Genomic DNA, 23,522 nt, shown 5'->3' on the forward strand with positions numbered 1-23,522 from the left:
CCACTTTACCAAGGACCTCTCACACACACGGCACGCACAGCCGACATACCAAGAGTGACGGATTCATTTAATTTGATGTGAACAGCTCCGTATGACCCTGTGTTAAATAAGGCCTTCTCGCTTTCATGCTGCTGCTGAGGAAGCCGTAGATCATCGCTTCATCTATCTATAGAGTCAACATTGATCTTGCCCGCCCTTCCTGCCTTACATTATAAATGCATACTGCTACGGGATGATGTAACTTGAAGGGCAGAGAGCATGGCATTATGCTGAGGGCTCCCCGTCTTAAAAAAAAAAAAAAATGAATCCCAGTGAAAATGAAACCTATATGGAACTACAATGTTATGGCCTGTAAATTTGCTGCCAGGTAATGGCAAATACAGTTAGGTATGTCCCCAATGTCAGGGAAGACCTTTTAGACGCGTAAAAACAGCAGGATTGCAAAGGGTATTGGGACATTAATGTTGATTTGGATGGTGTAGGTTGACTGGGATGTTGGCTTCAAAGACCAAATTGTCAATTCTGCATATATATATATATATATATATATATATATATATATATATATATATATATATATATATATATATATATATATATATATATATATATATATATATTCTATCTGGCATTCTATAAAAAAATCCTCATGACCTTATTGAAGGCACACACAGGTCCATATTAACAGCCATAAATAGCTGCGAAAAGAAACGCTAAAATAAAAAGTACAGATGAGATCAATTAAAATAGTCACAAATGTACAAAATGACTAAAATGCCAATGGTTCCACATCCTGGAGTTATACCTGACTGAACTTCGTGCAGGATTCATCATGATATCATTTGTAGTGTTAGCTAACAAAGGTGTGCAATATGCTTTAAAAAATGTCACTTTCACTGAGACAGAACACATCCTAAAGTTATGTACAAGGATATTAGCTCGGGCATAACGGTAAGATAATTTCTTTGGATGTATTTATATACACAAAAACTGGCTTTAAGCATCTGAGTTGAATTTAGACACACCTATAGATGCATTTTAACGCAGAGCTTCAAACACACAGCTTCCTCGGGTGATTTCATGAAAAAAATAAAATAAAATCGGTAAAAATGTCCGGACAAGGATTGTTGACCTCCACGAATCTGGTTCAATTTGCAGATGCCTGGAAGAACAAACAGCGTGGGAATGTCCACCATTCAGAAAAAGGAGACGGGTTCTGTGCTCCACAGATGAACATGTTTTGGTTTCAACAGTGAACAGAAAACCCTCTGAAGATCTTGGCAGAAGCTGGTAAAAGAGTGTTGTTACCCAGTGCTGGTAAAAGGTTGGTTTATCTTTGTTATATGTGCTATTTCCATTCTGTGACGTGATTTTTGTTATTTTTTATGATTCAGTCTTTTTCTTTGTGAAATAATGGTTTAACTTTTAATACCCTGCACCCTGTATCGCTGTATCTCTCTTAATTATCTCCAGTGAGCATAATTAAGCCCTTATGCACAGACACTGGTTAAGAATGAAAGAAACACTGTGCAGTAAGTAGTCGGTGCTTCAGCAGCGTGGAAACTTCGTTGAGCTTTACCAGGACAAAGTTGTTTCCACAAAGAGAAATCCCACAAAGAAAACTTTAGCTCTGATTCACCATGTAATGGAAACCACCAGCAGGCAATCTTCTCCCTGATGGTTTAATGCACCCGTCAACAAAGCAAAAACTGCTGAGGAACAGGCCCTATTCCTCAGCCCGCAGGATTTAAAAGCTCGGCTGTCAATGTTCTGGTGTCAGACTGTAGGGGACACTCCCAGAGGTCCTGTGTCCGTGCCTGGCTGGGTCAGAATTTGTTTGGCAGCTTTAGCATGCATAAAACACTGAACGATGGGAGGGCAAGAAAGGCAGCAAAGGTTCTTTATCTTGAGGGGAAACAAAACAAAAACTAAATCCTGATGAAAATGTCACCCTGTCAAATGTATGAGCTGGATACACAGAGGGATTAAAACGGTGAGCAGAAGTCCTGCTCACAGAACATTTTATGTCTGCGGATGACAGACTGCCTGTCAGGCTGGATGAAAAATGGTCAAAGGTCACAACCAAGACTGACAAGGGATATGTGCCAGGAGATTTCCTAGTTCAATGCTACAAGGGTGGACAACCTTTCAGATTTTAGAAATACTCTGAAGTGAAATAACTCACAGTTTTGTGTGGCAGGTTTTCATTGATCTTGTCAAATATCTCGTTTCATGAAACGGGCGAAACACAAGAATAGATATTTGAATTTCATATTTGACAGATATAATGAAAATAAAACATTTTGGTAAGCTACATCATCCAAACGTATGCATGAAATCTAGTGATGATACACTGTCTTGCAAAAGTAACCTTTTCACATTACAACCACTAACTTTAGTGTATTTTACTGAGATTTACCTTAAAGAAGGACGCATTCTGATAAGGAAAGGTTATGAGAGATCAATTTCTAAAAAGTATGGATTTGTACCCCTAAAATCAGTTTCACGTTTGGTTTTATAATGTATCTAATTAGTAAACAAAGTCCATCTAATGTACGGGTAATTTATTCTCTCTCAATACAGCAGTTCTGTGAAGGACTAGGAGGTTTGTTTTTGTGGAGAAGTTTAAATCAGGGTTAGATAATGAAACAATATCCCAAGATTTGAACGTCTCATCCAGAAATGTCCCATTCGTCACCCCAAAATGGAAAAGATTAAGGTACAACTGAAAACCCACCAAAGCATGGCCTTCCACATACGCCTGCAGGCCAGTCGAGGACAACATTATTCAGCAAAGCAGCAGGAAAGCCCTTGGTTACTCTGGAGGAGCTGCAGAGATCCACAGTTTAGGTGGGAAAAACTGTCAACTGGACAATTCTACCAAAACAGACCTTTATAATCAGAGCGGTGAAAAGAAAGCCACCGGCGGCTTCGTTTGAACTGCGCCACAAGCCATGTAAGGGACACAGCGAACAAGAAGATGGTGCTGTGGACAAACTAGACAAAACCTGAGCTTTCTGGCTTACATGCAAAACACATGGTGCCCCCCATGGAGCCAAATGAGTACTGCACATTATCCTGAACAAACAATCCTGTCCACAAAACATGGTTTTGGCAGCATCATGTCGTAGGGATGCTTTTCTCCAGCAGTAAAATGGTCAAAGACGATGGACAACGCTAAATACAGGTAAATTATGGAAGAAAGTCTACATAATACCTAAGAGCGTACAACTAGTCCTATACAGGCAATTGTTTTGATCAAATGATATTCAGTTGAGAATTAGTGGCAAGACTTGACAATTGACATTCATATAACCTCCTTATCCAGGCTGACTGGGCTTCAGCTGATCTCCAAAGAATAGGCAAAGATTTTGGTCTTTGCCAAATTAAATGCCGTTTTAAAAATAATTGCTTCAAGTTGCTGTAGGGCTGGGTGATAAATATATTTTATTGATTATTTTGAATTTGCATTTGATGAAGATTTCATTTTTGGAAAATTGAATTTCTTTTGCCAGTTCACTCCTTGGGCTTCCATGAAACTTTGCACTCTATCAGTCCCGAGAGGGGAAATTGTTTTCGTAATAGCATGCAATGTTAATATATTGTCATTTTCATTGTTTACAATGGCAGGGCCTGCCATTCTTGTTAAGCATGTGTCACAGCTTGTATTTAGTTGCGCTTTGAATTCAGGTCAACTCCCTGATGAGATGATTGAGATAAAAGTACGTTTTTAAAAATAATTTCAGGAATTTGTTTTTTGTTACATGTAAGGAAGAAAAAAAAGATGAATCTGATGTGGTTTAATAAAATCGGAGATTTTAATTTCAAGGCCCATCCCCAGGTTGCTCTATACAAATGCATACCTCGTTTTATTTTATTTTATTGTACTAAATAAAGTACAATAAAGTTTGTAGTTGTAACATGACAAAAAGGTTAAATATTATGAATACTTTGAATAGCAAAGATGATCAGAGTTTTAAATGCTCCCTATAGCTACATGTAACCCTTAAATAATTTATATTTGCATTGGTTTTGATTGAGTTAATCAATGAAAATTGTATAATTTATGGTGGGAGTAGACTTGATCAACAGAATTTGGCGGATGTCTATTTTTATTTCTCACAATAATAAGTAAGATTACCTATGAAGTCCAATACAAATATGGATTTAAACAAAGAGAAAAAAAGAGCTGTTGTTGCTTTGAGCAACCTGTTTCAACCCGGCTAAGAAGAAGAACTTGCATGTAGAATCCAGTGTAATGGGTTTGTGCCTGAAAAACATGCTGATGAGCAGAATGAGTTATGGGGTGTTTGTGGACACTCGTCTATCTAAAGAATATATATTGATCTAATCAGAACACCCTGCACCTTGCTGTCAAACCTTTCTGTCATCACTCATGCAGCGCATCCATGTCCTGCCTCACATTTATCACTGTAATTTCTCTTTTAACTTTCGACGTCAGTGGTGTTTTAAAGGGATGCAATCATAGGGTTGTGACCAGCAGGATGGCGGATGAACAAGCAGTTTGACACAACCTGGAGCCGGCTGTTGTTGAAAGTTATCTAAGCTTTTGAAAACCTGTTTCGACCTAAACACGATGATTTGTAAAGTTCAGATAAAGAAATGTTGCTAAAACTAGTGGAAGGAGGGCTTTTATAGTGAGAAAAGGAATGTCCAGTTATCAGCACTCCGATACAGGCTGAGAAAAATGGGCCTCTGTATTACAACATATTTATACCCCAATTAAACAAGAAGTCCTGGATTACAGATCAGAGATTGCTGGATATTGGGATCATCTTAAAAAAGTGAAGTGCGCATTTAAAAAAGCTATTTCATATTAATTGTTTGTGGATCCAAGAAATGTTGCACCAGTACTCACATTTATTATGGCTGGCTTTCTTCCTTATTGAATAAGTGTACAAAACAGTATATATTTTTTTCAAATTTACAGCAATTATTATCCTGCCGCAATAAGAAAATGAAATTCTTTTTTGGATTTTTTTCCTAATCTATCCTAAATAATCCTAAAAATATGGAGGCCCTGTAGTCTTGTATTTATTTTTGAAAAACTCTAAACTGTTTGCTTCATAAAAAAGTCATAAGATAAATTACTCAAACTCTTGACCATGTATTTTAAGTTGATGTGTGTGAATGTGTGAATGACAAAACTGTAGTGTGAAGCGCTTTGGAAGTCGTCAAGACTAGTTAGCGCTATACAAGTACAAGCCATTTACCATTTACCATTTGATGTAAATTCAAAGTTAAAACATTTTCGTAACCTTGCAACATTATTATGAGCTGCTTATGTACATTGTAGGGATATTCTTGTTTGAAAAAATGACAACTAAAATAATTTAAAATAATAGACCCATGGCAGACATTTACCTCTCCCTGAAACTAAGCAATACAGTGTGTTTGTGTTAATCTGGCAAGCTAAGAGACAGAGAACGTCAAAAAGTGTCAAAACATCAAGATGAAATAAAAAAAACAACAAAGAATCAGATCAAGACAAATATCTCACATACACCTTACAATTGAGCATTGGTTAGAAGGAATCAAACCTTTTACTCAACAACGAAAATGCATGTTGGCAACTACTTCACATTATAGGACAATTACACCAGCTATTTGCCAACATTAAATAAATAGAAATTTAAAAATCACAGAAACTTGACCACATGCTTCTCATGTTAACGTTCCTTTTGCCTTTTGGTTATGCTTTTTTTCACAACTTTGTGATTTTTTCACATCACAAAATATGCAAGTTAAGGTGTGTGTGTGTGTGTGTGTGTGTGTGTGTGTGTGTGCATAATACATCACATTCTTCCATCTTCCATCTATTATTACTTCTTCAATGTTTTACTTCTGGACATGCTGTGGTGGTGCACAGCAGGCAAACAGAGGATGTTAATGTATTTATGCAACATGCCCTGAGCAGCTGATACCATTGCACAGAGTGAGGGCAAAGTAGGATGAAACAGATACTCAGGAATTTTTTTTTTTACTCTGCATCTTTAGCTTAGGTGGAAATCTAACAGAAAAAAGTTGATTCTATGTTTGAACGTTTTTTTTTTTTTTTTACCTCGGCTAAGTATCGCATAACAAAAAGACTTACATTGAGAACTGATGCTACTATATAGCATTTTGGTCAAAACAGAGAAATGTTTCCTTTAAAGATTTTTTTAGGGTAAATCTGTGTGCCGTCCTTGCTGACTGGTGGTCAAATCTTCACTCTGCACAAATGAACATTGAACAAATGAATCAAGTTCTGTTTTTAACGCCTAAAGCAGTCTTCTCAAACAATGTAAATGTAACATTTGCTGACAGATTAAGACAAGAAGAAAACATGCATGGATTGCTTCCCTGCGTTAGAGATCTGTGTATGAATCCTGGCTGGGGGCTTTCTGCAGGAAGTTTGCATGCTCTACCTGTGATTGTAGGTGTTCTCTCTTGGCAGTTACCGTATGCACATACAAGTAAGACCTTTGTAAGACACTCTGATTTTCAGTCTCTAAAAAGAGGTAGAAAAAGATCAGGATATGCAGCATGGTGTTAAGAAACTGAAATTATCTTCTTTTCCACAGACTGTGCACTTGAGATTGTCCAAATGCAAATTTTATTATGTTAGATGGTTACTTAGATGCATGGCTATAATTGTTCAAAAATACTCTCCAGTGTATTAGTTTCATTTTGCTGGGGAAGTGTCTGAGCTGTTCCTAGTGCTTATCACAGAACTTGAGTTAAAAACACTGTTCCAGATAACAATGTCTAAGGTTTGACTTCTCTCCCTCTGAAAAGGGTAAACAAGCAGATTCAAAAGAATGACACTTCCCTTTTTGCCTTGGTCTGACAACATGTTCTGAAATGATGTGGCAAAACACCCCATCGCAGTCCGCCCAGGGTGGCATCAAAATAGTATAGTATAGCGTGTGATATATTATTCTGGCAAATAGTTTTTGTTGCAAGGCCAGAAAAAAAGAGGTTCTGACAGAAAAAGGCCAAGCTCAAAAATGCAGCTTCATCCTCCGAGTGTGGAAAAATTAATTAAATAAAATCCCTCATATGGTCACGATCATGAGATACTGGTCCCTCCAGCAGATACCAACGCAGCAGTGTTTAGTATAAGTGGTGCATAAAAACTAAATACTGCTTCTCCATGTTTGGTTCTGGTTCTAGGTATGCAGACCAGATTTAAGCCAGAAGACCTGAGTAGTCTATAAGGTTGATACTCTGACAACAAGTCTACAATGTATTTTTGTGCTAGGCCATTCAGTGATTTATAGATAAACATAAGTATAAGTACCTGATATGGCAGTGTAGCACTAAAAATAATAGAAGTATTTGAAAGTATGTTCTCTGAGCTAGAGGGAGCCGGTGTAAGGACTTTAGAACTGGGGTGATGTGCTTTACTTTCTTAGTCTTAGTATACAGAAAGCAGCATTCTGGATCAGCTGCAGCTGTCTTATGGACTTTTTAGGCAGACCTGTGAAAACACCGTTGCAGTAATCGATTCTAATAAAAATAAACACATGGATTCGTTTTTCCAGATCCTGCTGAGACATTAGTCTTTTAATCCTGGAAATGTTCTTCAGGTGATAAAAAGCTGACTTTGTAATCGTCTTTAGCTGCCTTTGAAGGTTCAGGTCTACACCCAGATTTTGGGCCCGATCAGTATTTACTAGCTAAAGAAGCTGAAGCTGTGTGCTAACTCTTGATCTCTCCTTCCTTGATCCAAAAATCATTACTTCAGTTTTGTTTTCATTCAACTGTAGAAAATTTTGGCACATCCATGCATTGATTTCTTCTAAGCAAGCGTGCTCTCGTTAACCTAGTTACATTGTTGACTCTCTGCCATAGTGGATGCATTAGCGAGAGAACAAGGGCTAACTTCAATATTTATAGCTTTCTTACCTCAGATGACATTACACCTATAAACAAAAGACCTGTGCAGTTGCAGCAACAGATGCTTTCCCTCTTCTCCCACGCACGTGCACAATGCTGGTGTCATTTTAACCTTTCGCCACCGGGGGCAGACGTCTGCAAAAATCCTGGAACTCATGCTATGCTCCTTTTGGTAGGATTTAAACATGTCGAGTGCTTTACCAGAAAGGCTGACTCAGTTTTCCAGGGACTAGACACCAATAATAGAATGGAGAGGTAGAAAGTCTAAAAATAATGTTTTTTTTTTATTTAGTGAGATTTATATTATTTATATTATGTAAATATAACAAAGTGGCTAGGCGACTGTTACAGTTAATTATGTGTTTCATGAGGCTTTTCTCTTCACACTGATGCTAACCGTGCCTGATGTGTAAGCTTTAGTGAGGCATTATCCATATCCACTGTCTACAGCAGACAGCTGAGAAATTGCTCATGACTGGGATAAAAGAACAGTAAAGAGACATTTGTCACAGCAGAAGTCACACGGGATGATTTTCCAGGGATATTTCTGCTTAACGTTTCTTGGAAGAGATCCATGCTGGCTGTTGATGAGCCTGTCACAATGAATGACAACAGACTGCAGCTCTGAACCAAAGGTTTTCACGCAATTCTTTCAAAAAGAAAGATTTTATCTACAGTGGCTGATAATCACGGGGCTCACAGCCAACTTGAGGGGGTTCCTGGAGATTTTTGAACTATGATTCATAACTATCAAAATAAGCAAAATAACATATAAGATAGCACAGAAAACTGTATTGTGAGATCAAAAATATGATTCTGAGCTGCCAAGGAAGACCTACAAGGACACATGATTCATGCTTATACTAAATATATCACATTAATTAATTTTATACATGTTTATGACAATTATAATAATGGCTCCCTGTGTGAGTCATTAAGTGGAACATTACGGGCAGGTATGTGATCACATTCATGACATTTTCATCTAAAACTGAACCCAAAAGACAGCAGCTCACCACGACGTGCAGTCATGCATTGGAGTACCCCCATATGAGAAAGAACGCAAAGCACTAACTCAAAAAGGCCATAGGAAATCTTAAATCAAATACAGACAGACAGACTGAATATGGGCCAACTTTAGTGCTTTGACTGACACACCCAAGATGCCAAACAGAAAGTGAACGGATGGATGCTAGATGACCTGAGGCATTAAAAAGCATAATTTCCCTATGAACCATAGGAATACTTTGAGACAGCACATCATCTGCTCTGCACGCTGAAAGTTTCTCAAAGTGTCTTCGATTTTTCTTCCCGAAGATGGCAGGATCTAAAAATCCCCCTCGTACTGCCTGTAACGCTTCAGAACAGCCCATCTGCTCATGCTTCACTACTCTCTGCAAGGTAAGAAGAACTCATTTAGAACAGACGGCTCATAAATATCACGCATCAGCGCACTCAGGTTGTCTTGAAAAATATATTCGATATTTTTGCTTCACTCTGAAAATCAAAAACTGACAGGAAACATCCTTCAGTCAGCCTGACAAAAATATCCACCTGTACGTATCTATGTGCTGCAGAAGTTCCTGAGCCTGTCGCCGACTGCTGCCGTGACTTCTTCAGCCCACCTACAGCCTTCCGTCCCAATTAATAATGGATTAAGCAGCAAAACCCTCTCCTAGCTAAACACAATCTTAAACTAGTCCTTTTCCAGTTCAGACAGCAGGCAGGTTGACGAACAAACAGTGACTCGTTACACCAGACTCACCAGGCAACTCTCAATTAAGGCCATCTAATCTACAGAACACCCACACTGAGCGTGCACAGACTCAAATGCTCGCACAAACACACTGCGCACTGTCAACCTGGAAAGGAAGGTTGGGGGCGGATGAGGAGACATTACACTGTGAACATTTATTAAAGGAGACATCTACAGAGGGTCAAGACCTAAAGGAAGCAGCAGGGGGTAGAAAGATTTAGCAGAGCTGTGCAAAAAGCAGACTTTTAGCTCTCGGTCCACGGCAAAGGCAGAAAAAAAAAAAAAAAAAAAAAGCGCACCAGGCGTGCATTAGCACTAGATTGGCATGCTTTTACATCATAAATCGCTGGTGGATTTCCCGAACACCACACAGTCTACATTTAACACAACACAACACACACACACGCACATGCACATAACACAAGCACACAAGTTTGAATGAATTAACCAGTGGGCCAAGCGCAGTTCTCAGCTCAATGGACAATCCCAGAGTTAGGGAGGGTTTTCAGATCCAAGCAGCTTACCTAATCATTTTATCAGATTAGTACTTTTTTATGAGAATAAATCAGTCATAGACAGGAATATGGAATGTGTTAAACTGTGTTCATCTGAAAAAAAAACAAAAAAAAAAACCCAAAGAAATATTACATAACTAGAGGTTATCCTGTGCGAATGTGTGCAGCTGTATTAGTGGTGTGGTGTGTAGAAATGATAAATGTGAATGAAACTATCCCAATAAAAAAAAAGATCATATCGACTTTGCAATCAATTTCGTCCGCGTTTAAACCACAACAGCTCTTATTCAGTGAATGTTCCCAGAGCCTTCTTGCAAGACTATAATGTATTATGGCAGGTGGGACATATTGGAAATGACTCTCTTCACTGAAACTATAAATAAATACCTGGACAGAAACTACTTTCACGCCGATGCATGAGCCTGTTATCATGTTACTCATAAAACATTTAACAGCTGCAGAAAACAATCACGAGTTGCAGATACTATTTCATCTGGACACACTCTTATAACTGAGCCTTACGCTGGAGTCGAGCAGGTCCATGCTGTCCAGGCTCTTGCTGCGATGGATGCGGCCCTTGATGCGACGCAGAGAAGGTTTAGCTTGGCTCAGAGGCAACGAGAGAGTTGAGGTGGCAGGCAAAGCTATAGCACCTGCGCCACCAGTAGCACCTACTGATCCACTAGAAGACCCGGGAACATCTGAGGGGGATGAATCTCCTTCTTGCGGGGTTACCCTGCAACAAACCAAGAAATAAAGATGCCTTAAACAACAGTGGAGGCAAGGAAATCTCACAGCCATACTTTCCCCCCCATAAAGTACATGCTGGACATTTAGTCATGTATTTCCAAAGTATTGATGAGAACATTGATGAAACACTAGAATAGAATAGAATAGAATAGAATAGAATAGAATAGAATAGAATAGAACATAATATAAATATCCTTCATTGCCCCTCAGTGGGGAAATTCAGCTGTACGAGCAGCAAAGTCACAGGCAAGTTGAACCATGCAGATTCACGAAAAGGTCAAAAATAAATGAATCAAATTAAATACATACAGTAACTTAAATACACTGAGGAACAACCAACAGGATGAAAATCAATGGGTAACAATCAACAGAATATCAGACAGCTGAGGAAGAAATACAAGGCTGGGGATCTGAGGATGGCACGAAACCAAAGTGAACTATACACAAAACGAGCAACAGGCTATCATGACATAAAATAAGAAAAAGTATGAAATGTATGGAAGAGCATTACATTCACCAAAGAAAAACATGGACACCTTATCTCATTATTACGAGATCTGGATCTCACAACAATGAGATAAGATGTCCTACAAGATAAGATGCCATAATTACAAGACTAGATGTCATAATTATGAGAAATTATCTTGTAATTAAGAATTAGCTAGTCTAATTAGGTGTCTACTCTAAAGGTGTTTAGTGGCCACTGCTGAAAGATACTTGCACAATGTTGACATACCAATATTGTAATGAGCAGGAAGTTCTGTGGCCTCTGCAGAGAACTGGATGAGTGACTGAATATTGTCACGATCACAAGGAGTTAGTATAAGTTTAGTCTTGGGTTCCTGGGGATCATGCTTTCTGTCAGCTTTACATCTTTCAGTATTATTTATTCCTGTTTAGTGTTTGTTAGTCCGTAGATTCTGTTCCTTCCCTGATTTTCTTGTAATTATTTAGTACCACCCTCAAATTGATCCATCCTGTGAATAGTGCAAATCAGTTGAGACCACTTTGAGGTTTTGGTATTGTCCCAAAATGTAGCAATTCTGGGGAGGTGTTTTCTTGCATATTTGGAGTAAAAATAACACCAAATCCACGTTTATCTTTATTTAGGCTCAACACTGATGGCCTGCCACTTTAAGCATAGTGTCAGAAACTCATTGTATTGCCTACTTTGTTGGCACAATGCTTGATTCTGTCTAGATGGAGAGATGCTGCTCCACCCACCCACCTTTTTGGATCAAAAGAGAATAAATTAGAGAAGAGGGACTCTGAAAATATATTTTATAAAGTTTGGAAGCCTTTTGTAAAATTTTTTCTCCAACTGTTTTGTTCATAAAAACTTTTGCTGATTGATTTATGACCGTTTTTCTTTTGTATTGATGTGAAATTATTTTTATTTCACTGACAGTGAACAGGGGTGTTGTTTTGTTTGGGTGGGTTCTTAATTTATTTCTTATTTTTGTATTTTTTTCTTATTTTTGCATTGTATTTTTTTTAATTAATAAATATATTAAACACGAGAGGAAATAAAAGCATATAAAATCCTATAGTGCAGTCATTGTCCACTTTTCCAGTAGTGTAGGCCTAGGTCAGTGGCGTCCTTAACTTTTCTCATAATTACAAGTTTATTTCTTATAACTATTATATCCTGATTTAATTATTAAATCTTTTCTTGTAATATCAAGATCTTTTCTTGTACTGATCTCGTAATCATGAGATGTGTTTTGTTTGCCATTTAGTGAATGCAATGCACTTCCGTGAAAAAGAGACTGTACGATAAGGGCAAATTTACACCGTAAGATTAAATGCTCTGCAGTTATTAACGGTATCATATTCAGATTGTAAGAAATCTGCACCTGAGTAGTAATCTTGCCTGCAAGCTGAATTCACGTGGTATTTGTGCATTCATAAACACAGGAGAATCCATCGTGTACTGCTGCCGCTTCAACTGTTTTCAAACATTTTAGGCCAATCACGTTGCAGTATACATATCAGCTGTGACCAAATAAAGAGTAACTATAACTATCATATTTGTTTAGTAACAATCCATGACTTTCATCTTTGATAGGGGAACAGCAAGGAGTGCCTTGACTACCTTTCCTTCTTGTGGTTTCTAATAGCAGCTGCTGCTTACGTTTTAAATTGATACCATGATTGTTTAAAACCAACCTTTAGTAGGCGGGCACTAGGTGTCACTTTGCCCAATCAGCTCAGAGAGTTCTGCTGAAATTTCCTCCTTTCCCTGACTGGATTCATTGGGAGCAGTCCCAGATTGATAATGTGCAGAACGAAGAGTTATACACATTATCAATCTGGCTGCCCAGGTTACCTGAGTAGGATAGTTTAAAAAATTTACATGTGCATGTATAAATTTAATCTCATAGTATCATAACAATAGAATACAACAATAAAGAGTCAATTAGGTTCTGAATATGACATTATTTTTTATATATATCACAAGAAATAAATCCAGAACAACAGCAGGAAAAGAAGATCCGTTTTAACAAAACCCGTCAAGCGAGCACTTAGATGCCTCATGGTATTTATGAGAAGACCGACGCAGCAAAAGTGAGCCTTATTTCACTTTCCGGAAAGTTTCAAATCAGTGAAAGTGAGACACATGGAGATTGTGGCCGAAAGTCACATCTTCTTTTTCTTTTCTTCTGAGGACTATGGTCAGCGTCCCATTAATAAACAACACAGAACAACTCTCTTGTTCTCCTGCCCCAACAGGTCAGGGCTGTTTAAGAGGCCTGAAGGGGGTCTACACAACATTAGCCATGTGGGTAGTGATTTTCTGCTCGTACACTGACAACAAGCCTAAAATGTACCTCTGAGCAGTCTTAAAAACCCAACCCTGTTCTGCTGTTGTCTCTTGTGGGCTCCTCAACATGACATAAGCCCATCCATTACAATACAATAAAGATGACTTCTGCACAGAACAATTTACGCTGTGCACTGCTGGCAGGCACTTCTGCCCATCTGATGGAAATCACAAGAATGCCTGCAGGATTAAAATAACATGAGTTTTTGTTTTTTCTCACTGTCTTTACTTTTTAAAGGCCGTCTTCTCCTGTTGGCTGCTGCTGCACTCAGGAAGTGTGAATAATTGGGCTGAATGTCAGCGGGTAGCCTGCAGATGGAGACTAGGTATGGAGCATCAATTTGCCTGCCATTATAAAGCTACAATAAAACTGCTTTGATCCTCCTAAGCATTAAAAGACCTAATGTAACCCATGGTGCATTAAGTCTAAACTCAGGGTTATTCTTGTTTTTGTTCTGTTTCTTTTATTACATATTAAGTACATCTTGTTTAAAATGAGAAAAAGAACGAAGCTAATTATGGTTCAAACTAAACATCAGAACAGTTAAGCCCGAAATTATTCAAAACAATGGCAGATTTAGGTTTTTCGACTAATGTGTTTCTTCTAATTGGAAGCGATGTTAACATTTTGGAGTGCCGATAATTTTCTGCATGTAATTATTTAATCAAATATCAACAAAAAAACAAAACAAAAATTCAAAATTAAAACTCTTCCTACATTGTTTCGCTATATTCTTAGTCATAAACGTCAATTTTTTTTTGTTAGAAACAAATATCTTGGTTGATTGAAAAAAAACTTTAAATCTAAATCTGCCAGAAGTAGAAATAACTTTGGTTTTTGGGTTTTTACGCTGTTTAAGGGTTCTGGGACGTAACTGATTAATTGCTAATCATTTTAAATCTGAACATATCCACATTAATAATTTAAAATGTCAGAAGGAATTGACATTTTCATTTTTGAGTAAAATACTCATGGTTTAAATTGAAAACTATGTCAAATTTAAACTGACACAAAAAGAGACATTCAGTGTATATTGAGGTTATGCTTAGGTCAGCATGAGATTCTTATGGTATGGGAATCTTGAGTAAAAACATTAAACTTCAAGTTGTTATGGTATTTATAAAAAAAATTAAAACAAAGTCATATAATTTTATATAACTGCTTGAATTTAAAAAGAAAAGCAATATTTATTCCTACTGATAATAAATGAAAATATATTGAATATTATAGTTAAATAATGTTATCTATTAATTAATTACTTTAATTTGATACATCATTCTGAGGAAAAAATTAAACAAACACCTGCTACATTAAGAGGAACAACTTCTTCTCCAGATAATTAAATATTTTCTTCCTCTTTGTCAGTAACACAAGCACAACAGGCTGCTTTTAGCTGGGTAATTATTAAGACTATCAGCTTGCACCATGATTGTCAGTGTTTTTCTCCAACTAGAGACACAAGGCACAAACAAACATGCATGTACACACTCAAAAAGGCAATTTAGAGACCAATTAACCTAACATGCATGTTTTTGTCCAGTAGCTGGAGTACCCTGGCATGGAGAGAACCCTGGCATGCACAGGGAGAACATGCAAACACAAAGACCCCATTTTCCACCCTTTAATCCAGGATTGATACAGCTGGAATATTTGACACTTTTCTAATATATTTCCATGAGAAAATGATTAAATAATTCAGCAAGAAGATACACTGCAGATTAAGTATCAACAATGCAGGCCTGAAGCTCAGCTCTTCAAACATTTCTCCAAAGAGACGATGTGATGGTTGTTATGCTTCAGCTGTATCATAATGACAAGTCGTCAGTCAAGTGCTTTATCAAAGGATTGGACATTATTAGAGTTGACAACGAAGACAGCCTTAAGAGAAAGAAGAGAGAAAGAGAAAGAAAGAAAAAATTCTTAGTGTGTCAGGCTCTCTGGGGCATAAAACACATTCAGAGGCTTAATTTGTTCTATGTTTTTAGAAAATCATATTTCTTTGTACCAAAATGAGGAAAACTGAAGAATAATGGGGCATGCTAACCTAATAAATACTCAGTAAATTAGATCCACAGAGGCTGTTTTCAGGACAATCATTAAATTGTCTTATTAAGTCATTCAAATATAAAAAGAAGTTCATATCTTTATAACAATCTCAGGATTTTCTGTCACCAGTGCCAGGGAAATTAGAAACAGAGTAAAAAAGGGTGTTGCCTTTAGATATGAACTGCTTTCCCTGCTGCTAATTTGGCAAGCATAGGCTTGAACGTGTATTTTTACACTTTTTTTTTTATTTCAAGCACTCAAGTGTTACGGAGCCTTGATCTTTCTAGTATTGTTTTGCCACAATACAATTATAGTGATCCGTTAAGCCAGCGTTGTCACAACATGATGTACAGAAAGCACTTTTCATCTCCGTCGATACGCCAGTAAGGGGTGCAGATTTCAAAGTGTGGCTAATAATAGAAGCTTCAATAAAAACTGTGGAAACACTGTTTTTAGATGTAAGCTCAGTCGTTGACACACACAGAGAGACATCCCCGCTGTTAATTCAAAGCATCCATAACACACTTACTGGCAAGCAAATTTATAAGCATCTCAAATGTACTAGCCTGTTTTGGACATAATTTACACTGACAAAGCTGTGATAATTATGGGAATCATTTCCTTTGAATGAACCTCGCACCTTCCCAACGAGGCTTGAGCGGTGACATGAGAGATGGAGTCAGGTGTCACAGGCAGATCCCGGAGCATATGACAGTCAGTCAAAGCTGTCAGGGAAAGTGATGACACAGAGCATGATGTGCATGGGCATTACAAAGCACCACCACCACTTGATGGAATAAGGGTCAAAAATGTGTTTTTCAGGTGGTCGTCTCATGTTACTTCTCAGTATTTGGAGCTTCCTCGTGTCACACTGGCCTGATTTCAGAGCTAATAGGTACTCTAGCATCAACACACATGTTATCCCGCTCTGTGCTCGGTAATCTTACAAGACAATCATCTGGGTTCATGATGCAATCATGCATGTCCTCAGCTGCGGTTCTAGACATGCTAGTTTCTTGCACATGAAATGACTTACATACCTATTGTTGGTCTGGACGAGTCTGGATGGTCTGGACGCCTGTAAATGATTGGTGTGTAATCATTTTACATTACAGGGTTTATAGTTTTAAAGTTTGTTATAGTAGGTTAGCATACATACCGGATATTGTTTCCTCACACTCTGCATTGGTTCTTATGATAATTTTAGTAATTCTATTTTTTGTATTTGATATCCTGCTTTTGGGAAAACTTTGTATCTAGAGTCAAAGAAGTACAATAAAATAGTCTTACAGCTAACTGTGGTGCATTTACAGGGAACTCATCTGGAAGACAGTCTTGTCTTACTGGTGCAAAAAAGAAAGAAAATCCCTGCAAACTGGCTGATCCATTCATCATTATTTAACATTTCACTGAAATATTTAACAGCAGCTTTAGGCTAAATAAGTTTCAGAACCTGCTAACAAGAAAGATGTTCTGTATGTTGAGAAAGCACGTTTCTGAAAATAAAAACCCTACCTGTTTTTTTTTTTTCACTTTTCAACCAACAGCAGCGCATCTGACAAGTCCCAGGTCCACTATAGGTGGCCAAATTGTCCATTTATGAGAGCCTGTTAGAATAGCTGTTAAATGGGCATTAAAATAATAACCAGGCTTCGCATGTGGTTTCTGTAACAGGTTATCTTTTTCTTTTTTGAGTCGCTGAACGGTTTTGCAGAAGTTATTTGGGTCCAACTGAAATTTCTCTTCATGGTCTCTCCAAATTAAAACCTTTTACAAAAATAACAAAATATGACTTTTATCTGTGTTTATATTTAATGTTTATGTTCCAATACCATTAGGGATAAAGACTTTGAGCATCTGTTTTGAATCACATCAGTAATATGGATTTAATGCCTTTCATGTTCTGTCTTTTAGTGGTTGCCCACCGAGCTGCGTCTCGGTGTATGAATGTGTGTGCGCTAGTGATTGGGTGAATGTGGCAGTTGTGTACAGCACTGTGGGTGATCAGCATGACTGGAAAAGCGCTATATAAGTTCAGTCCATTTACCATTTATAGCTCCCCCTGGAAAAGTCACAGCACCCCCAAGAAAATGTTTGATTATTTTCCTTTTCATATAAGGTAATATTATTTAACATGACTGTTGTGATGGTTTCCTCACAAAACACACCCATTTTCAATAATTATATCATATAGTTATATATTGAATTAAAAAAAATCTATAACACAAAAGCAATTGAACTCTGCAAGTGTTGATAAAAAAAATATTGCCTCAAAAGAAACACTTGATTTGGCGCACAACACTTGCCATATATTCAAGTTACTTTAGGAGTTTTGGATGAGAGAGGAAAAGCGGAGGGAAAAGCTCATGGCTATAATGTTGTTGTAGCTCCAAAAAGACTCAAGAGGACCTGAACTGGATGATAAAAGCAGCTCTGAACAGTCCTAGAAAAACAAGCACACACACACAACGAACGTCAGACTCCGCAAGCTAGCATTAGCGCATCTAACAGGGACCCTGATGCTGCACAGACGCCTGTTGCTGTCGATTTAGCTGCAGGAAGAGAAGTCAACAATATGTTGGATATGATGAGGAGAGGCCAGGTTTAGAAGTACCAAACCAGTAGAGCAAATAAGAACCCAAGACCTGCTGGAGACTTTTTAAGTAAGCTGATATCTTCATTCTAATGTAGGTCATCACCATTAATTTTAGATGAAGACTACGGTATTGTTTTCTAAATAATTATTAAGACCTGATATTTTAACATTATAGTGTATGTGCAAAACCTGCTTTTATATTAAAATTATTCAACGTACTAAAACAGGCACTTTCCTGATGGAGTGAAATGTTCTCACATTAATGGCTCATGTTTTCTGCTCCTTTTTGCTTTGTCTTTCAGCCTCTGCTATCTCCTATCCATATCTATCCCTGTGTTTGATGGAAACGGAGACAGCTTGTGTTTGTTCTCCTCCAGTTGACTACACAAGTTCAGGCCTGATGACTTTTAAAATTTCACGCTTTCTGTATATTGCTCGTTACCTGATGGACGATTTGATATTAAATATGATTAAATAATTAAATATGTAGCAGAGATCCTGCGTATAGCTGGTCAATGTATTGAGTTTTTGAAGATATAAACATATTTTTAGATTAATGGCAAGATAATATTACTAAAATGACACAGGCTGGCTGAGGCCAGGCCCAATACTGAAAAGAAATATACAGTATGTTATAGAAGGAAACTGTAACCTTTAATAAGCTTTTTGAAATCTTAAGTCTAAAACATAATGTTTTTAATGACAATTTATTTTATATTTTTAGTTTTTTTTAGTTATGTCTCATGTCCATGGTCACACCATGAGGCTTGAAGATAAAAGTGGCGTCATGACACTTTGGATTTGGCTCATGTGGATTTGATTTAGAACTGCCTTTGTTTTGTTCATTGTCATTTCTGTCCAGTGAAACTATTGATCTATAGATTGATAGAAATATATATGAAATATATATGAAAATATTACTTGTGTTTTGTTCCATATTTGTACAACATTAAGGGGAGTACTGGCACCTGTGTTTTCCATTTAAAGGCATACTATGCAACATTTTTCAGTTAATTAATGTGTTCCATACCATTTTGGATGATTAAATTAGTCATTTCAGGTCGAACAAAGGTTTTCTCGGCCGCCCTGGGGGTCTGTGGGGGAAATACCGCACTTGCAATTGCAAGAGCTCACGGCCCGCACACACAGAAGTCTTGCTTTACGGGGAGACATCTATGTGTTTTTGCCCTGCCATTTACTATATGCACGCGCGAAAGCAACAACAAAGAACCGCGTGTTAACGTCAAATAAACATGCAAGCATATCGAGTTTTATTATTATTATTATTATTTTTATTTTTTTTTATGTTGGCAAGACGCTACCGTGGCGGCCGCGGCTTGGCGAGGCGGTGGCGTTAGCGTCTCACCAACATTAAAAAAAAAAATATAATAATAATAATAAAACGGACGAGGCGGCTGCCGCCGCCGCCTCGCCAAGATAGCGCTGCGGGAAGCTTGATGTTCATACCTTCACTGTGTTAGTCATTGTTTGTACTGCCGTTTTTTCCACTTTTCGTTGCGTTCGCTTGTCTGCTAAGCTCAAAACAACCGCGCCTGGCTTTACGGAGAAACCAGAACAGCTGAGCATCTTTACGACAGTGCACTTTTACTTTCGCCCTCTGGGGGGAGCCTCGCTGGAAAATCAACCCCGGTTGCATAGTATACCTTTAAAGCACTGATTGCAAGGAATGTGTAATGCAAAAATGACATTTTTTTACTGCCCAAATTTCCATGGATGGAATCTGAAAAGGATGATATTTTGGAAGCAGACCACTTAATTGGTGACTGTTGCAGTTCTGGGTGCACTTGTGCTTGTGTATACGTGTGTTCGAACAAATGATCAAATGAAAGAACAAATTATCCTTCATAGTAGCCTCAGTAAAATGTGCCCCCCACCACCCACCCCACACTACCTGTGTGTAGATTTGTTTTGCAGTAGTCCGACCTTGGCTAAGATTAGCGGCTCAAGGGCCAGCCGGTGAGCCCTTGAGAGTTAACCGGTTAAAACACATATACGTTTATGCAAGTCTCTTAAGACAACAAGAGCCATCAAATCAAATATAACAGTGATCAAAGTCCTCCAGGCTTCACAAATCAAATTGGGAATCAAGCAGTGAGTTAATTATGGGCTTAAATAACTGGACCCTGATTCCAGCAGTTTTACTTTCAGTTTCAAGCATCCAGCATGCTGTAGTGAGTGAAACGTCCACCTGACCAAGTGTGAGAAAAAGTAATGTTATAACTGGGTCTTTTCTGTGTCTGAGTTGCAGTCCCATAGCAGTGGTTTACTTATGCAATATGCATAGTAGGTGAAAGCTGCAGCACTAATGCAGCAGAAAAGATGTCCAAAAGTAATCTGTGGCAGCCTGCCTTATTTGATCATCAAATTGGGTGTGCTACAGTGTCAAATACGCAGTAAGGCAACATGTGAGCATTAGTTTCCAATGTCATCAAGCTTCTTACACAATTGAAACAAATAGATTCATGTGACCGAGGAATAAATTAAATATTGTTCAGTCTGTTTTAAAACAGGAGGACCAAAATAATTTGTTATTTATTTCTGTTCACTACAAAAAGTTCACAAAAATTAAGACTTTTTTGCACAACGGAAATATTTGTTACGCTATAATCTACATACCTGTGATAGACTGGCGACCTGTCCAGGGTGTATCCCATAAGGGATAGACGTGTTAGAAAATGGATGGATGGATAATCTATATACAAGGATATGATATACAACAGACAAAAAAAACAAAAAACATTTAGCATATGGAGATGGCTTACTATCTTTCATCTTTTTTGCTTTTGTTCAAAAGTTTCTCTACTCAAATTCCTGCTGGCATATAAATGTTGGGGTTAAACTCCCAGTGTAAAATCAGCTGGTAGACTGAATATAACTCACACAAGAGTATTTAGCTCCTTTTTGAATAATTCTCATCTTAGCAAAACTACTTCTATCTGCCAGTAAAAACCGCATATCATTTTTTGCAAGCTCAATAATCACTGTGTACATTTCTTCTCTAGATTCTGAAGGATTCACTTGTTTTGTTTACAAAGTTCACAATTTGCTCAAAAGCATTTTTTAAACTATGTGGAGCGAGTTTCATAGGGAGAGTAGCTCAACATTTGACTGTGAAAACAAGGAATTCTGCACTTTGTACAAAAATATTGTAACTTGGTTTATGATAGTAAATTACTTTTATAGTAAAACAACATCACTTTCACACATATTTGTGGTTAACAGCAGATATTCAAATCTAAAACGCTGCTGAGTTTGAGTTTATGATCCAGAGAAGCCGTAAAGACACGAAACAAACATTAAATGTCTTCACGAGCGTAAGTATGACTTCTCACTTGCTGCCGACCTATGAATGATTTATCATCGAGGCTGCAGGATTTCACAAGGATATATTGAGGCTCGAAAGCCAGTGAGTTAGACGCCTGAGCTGTCTGAGCAGACAGAAGTAAGTTTCACTTTTCACTGCCTCTGGAGAAATATGGAGAAACCCACAAACAGGCTGGAGTGTGCTCACAGAGCACACCCAATGTGACCCCCATCAGTACAAGCGGCAGACAATGGCAGTATTTTGGAGCCTAAAAATAAAGAAGTAACAAGAGACATTAGCCACAAACTGCAAATACGTAAGGGGTGAAACTTATGAATATTACATGAGACTGTAGCCCAAAATAGAGAATCTCACCCTGCTGTGCAATAAGAGATCGCTGGCAAAGCTTATTATATCACCTCATCGCCGAAACCCAGCAATGTATCCCTGAAAGCCTCGTGACATCAGCTCGATCAGATATAAAACTATAGTATAAGATAAAAAAAGGATACACCCTTATAAACAAATGGTGCTTCTGGGTTAAGAGGCCGCAACATTTTCATTGGAGCAACCTTTTTGGTTAGAAAAAGCAATGTGATAAACAAGATACAATAACCCACAGATGGATGCTGACCATCACATGACAAGGTCAATGACAACGACAACTGTTGGGTTCACAGAGAATGGTCTGAAAATGTGTAAATACCTTCTTTAGGTGTGTCTGTTGTGTGGCTAAAAATGCCTGGATGGTGAGATTAAAGAAGAATGAGCATATGGGCTCAAGATAACAGAAAGGTAACTATTGCTCAAATAGCCACTCGTTACAACCAGGGTTTGGTACACAGGCAGGATATAATACTTGGCACAACTTTATCATGGTGGCTATTTATCCCTGATATTAAAGCAATGTCACCAATAATGAAAACAACTGAACACAATCAGTTCAATTCAATTCAGTTTATTTCTGTAGCACTACCTCACAACATGTACTCTCAAGGCACTTTACAAAAAGTTGATTGAGTCGAATCATACAGATTACATATCAAATAAATCAATCCTAGATATCAAACAATGCAGTCAGGTTCAATTTATTATTCAGATTGGGTAAAGGTTTTCTATCTAAGGAAACCCAGGAGTTCACATTGAGTCACTGACTAGCATTCTCGCCTCCTGGACGAGCATGTAGCAACAGTAGAGGGCCGCTTGCATCGTGTCATTGACTTTGGAGCAATTCCTCATGCGGAGCATGCATGTAGCGACAGTGGAAAGGAAAACTCCCATTTAATATGAAGAAACTTCCAGCAGAACAAGGCTCAGTATGACCGGCCATCTGCCACGACCAACTGGGGGGTCTGAGAAGAGACCATACACCAAAACAAATTATAAAAAAGAGGAAGTTGGTTCCACAGGAGAGGAGCCTGATAACTACAAGATCTCGCTCCTGTTCTGCTTTTATAAACCCTACGAATCACCAGTAAAGGCTGGTTTATGCTAGACACGTGTACGTTCCTCTCAGAATCGAGACATACCGACACCACGTCTGCAGCATTTATGTTCCATGTGGCTTTTCCTTTGTAGTAGCACTATTCTTCTGGACCGTAGAGGGGAGCGTTGTGCTCCTACACCAAGTGTACAACACTCTACTACATGTAAAAGCAGAAAACAAAGCTGTTTCCAACATTTTAAAGACTCTTCCTTTCTTCCTACAGTGACGGTGATTTCTAACCAGGAATTGTTAACAATTTGTTGATCACAGGGATCTATATGGGCTGAATCATAAAGATGTCTATAGTTATGAACCTCCGCC

General features: G+C 38.0%; 1 protein-coding gene across 10 annotated transcripts in view; it reads right to left on the reverse strand.

The window, feature by feature from the left end:
• The window catches only part of tjp1a (tight junction protein 1a), a 126,650-nt gene that overhangs the window by 87,773 nt on the left and 15,355 nt on the right, over positions 1-23,522 (reverse strand). For 9 of the 10 annotated variants that reach the window (XM_036130794.1, XM_036130798.1, XM_036130793.1 and 6 more), the window contains exon 2: positions 10,696-10,909. The exons of the other annotated variant lie outside the window; for it this stretch is intronic. In XM_036130794.1, the coding sequence (XP_035986687.1) occupies positions 10,696-10,909 (214 nt within the window). The remainder of the gene's footprint in view (positions 1-10,695; positions 10,910-23,522) is intronic. 10 annotated transcript variants of the gene reach the window in all.

This window comes from Fundulus heteroclitus, unplaced genomic scaffold, assembly GCF_011125445.2.
Source record: "Fundulus heteroclitus isolate FHET01 unplaced genomic scaffold, MU-UCD_Fhet_4.1 scaffold_38, whole genome shotgun sequence".
Classification (NCBI taxonomy): Eukaryota; Metazoa; Chordata; class Actinopteri; order Cyprinodontiformes; family Fundulidae; genus Fundulus; species Fundulus heteroclitus.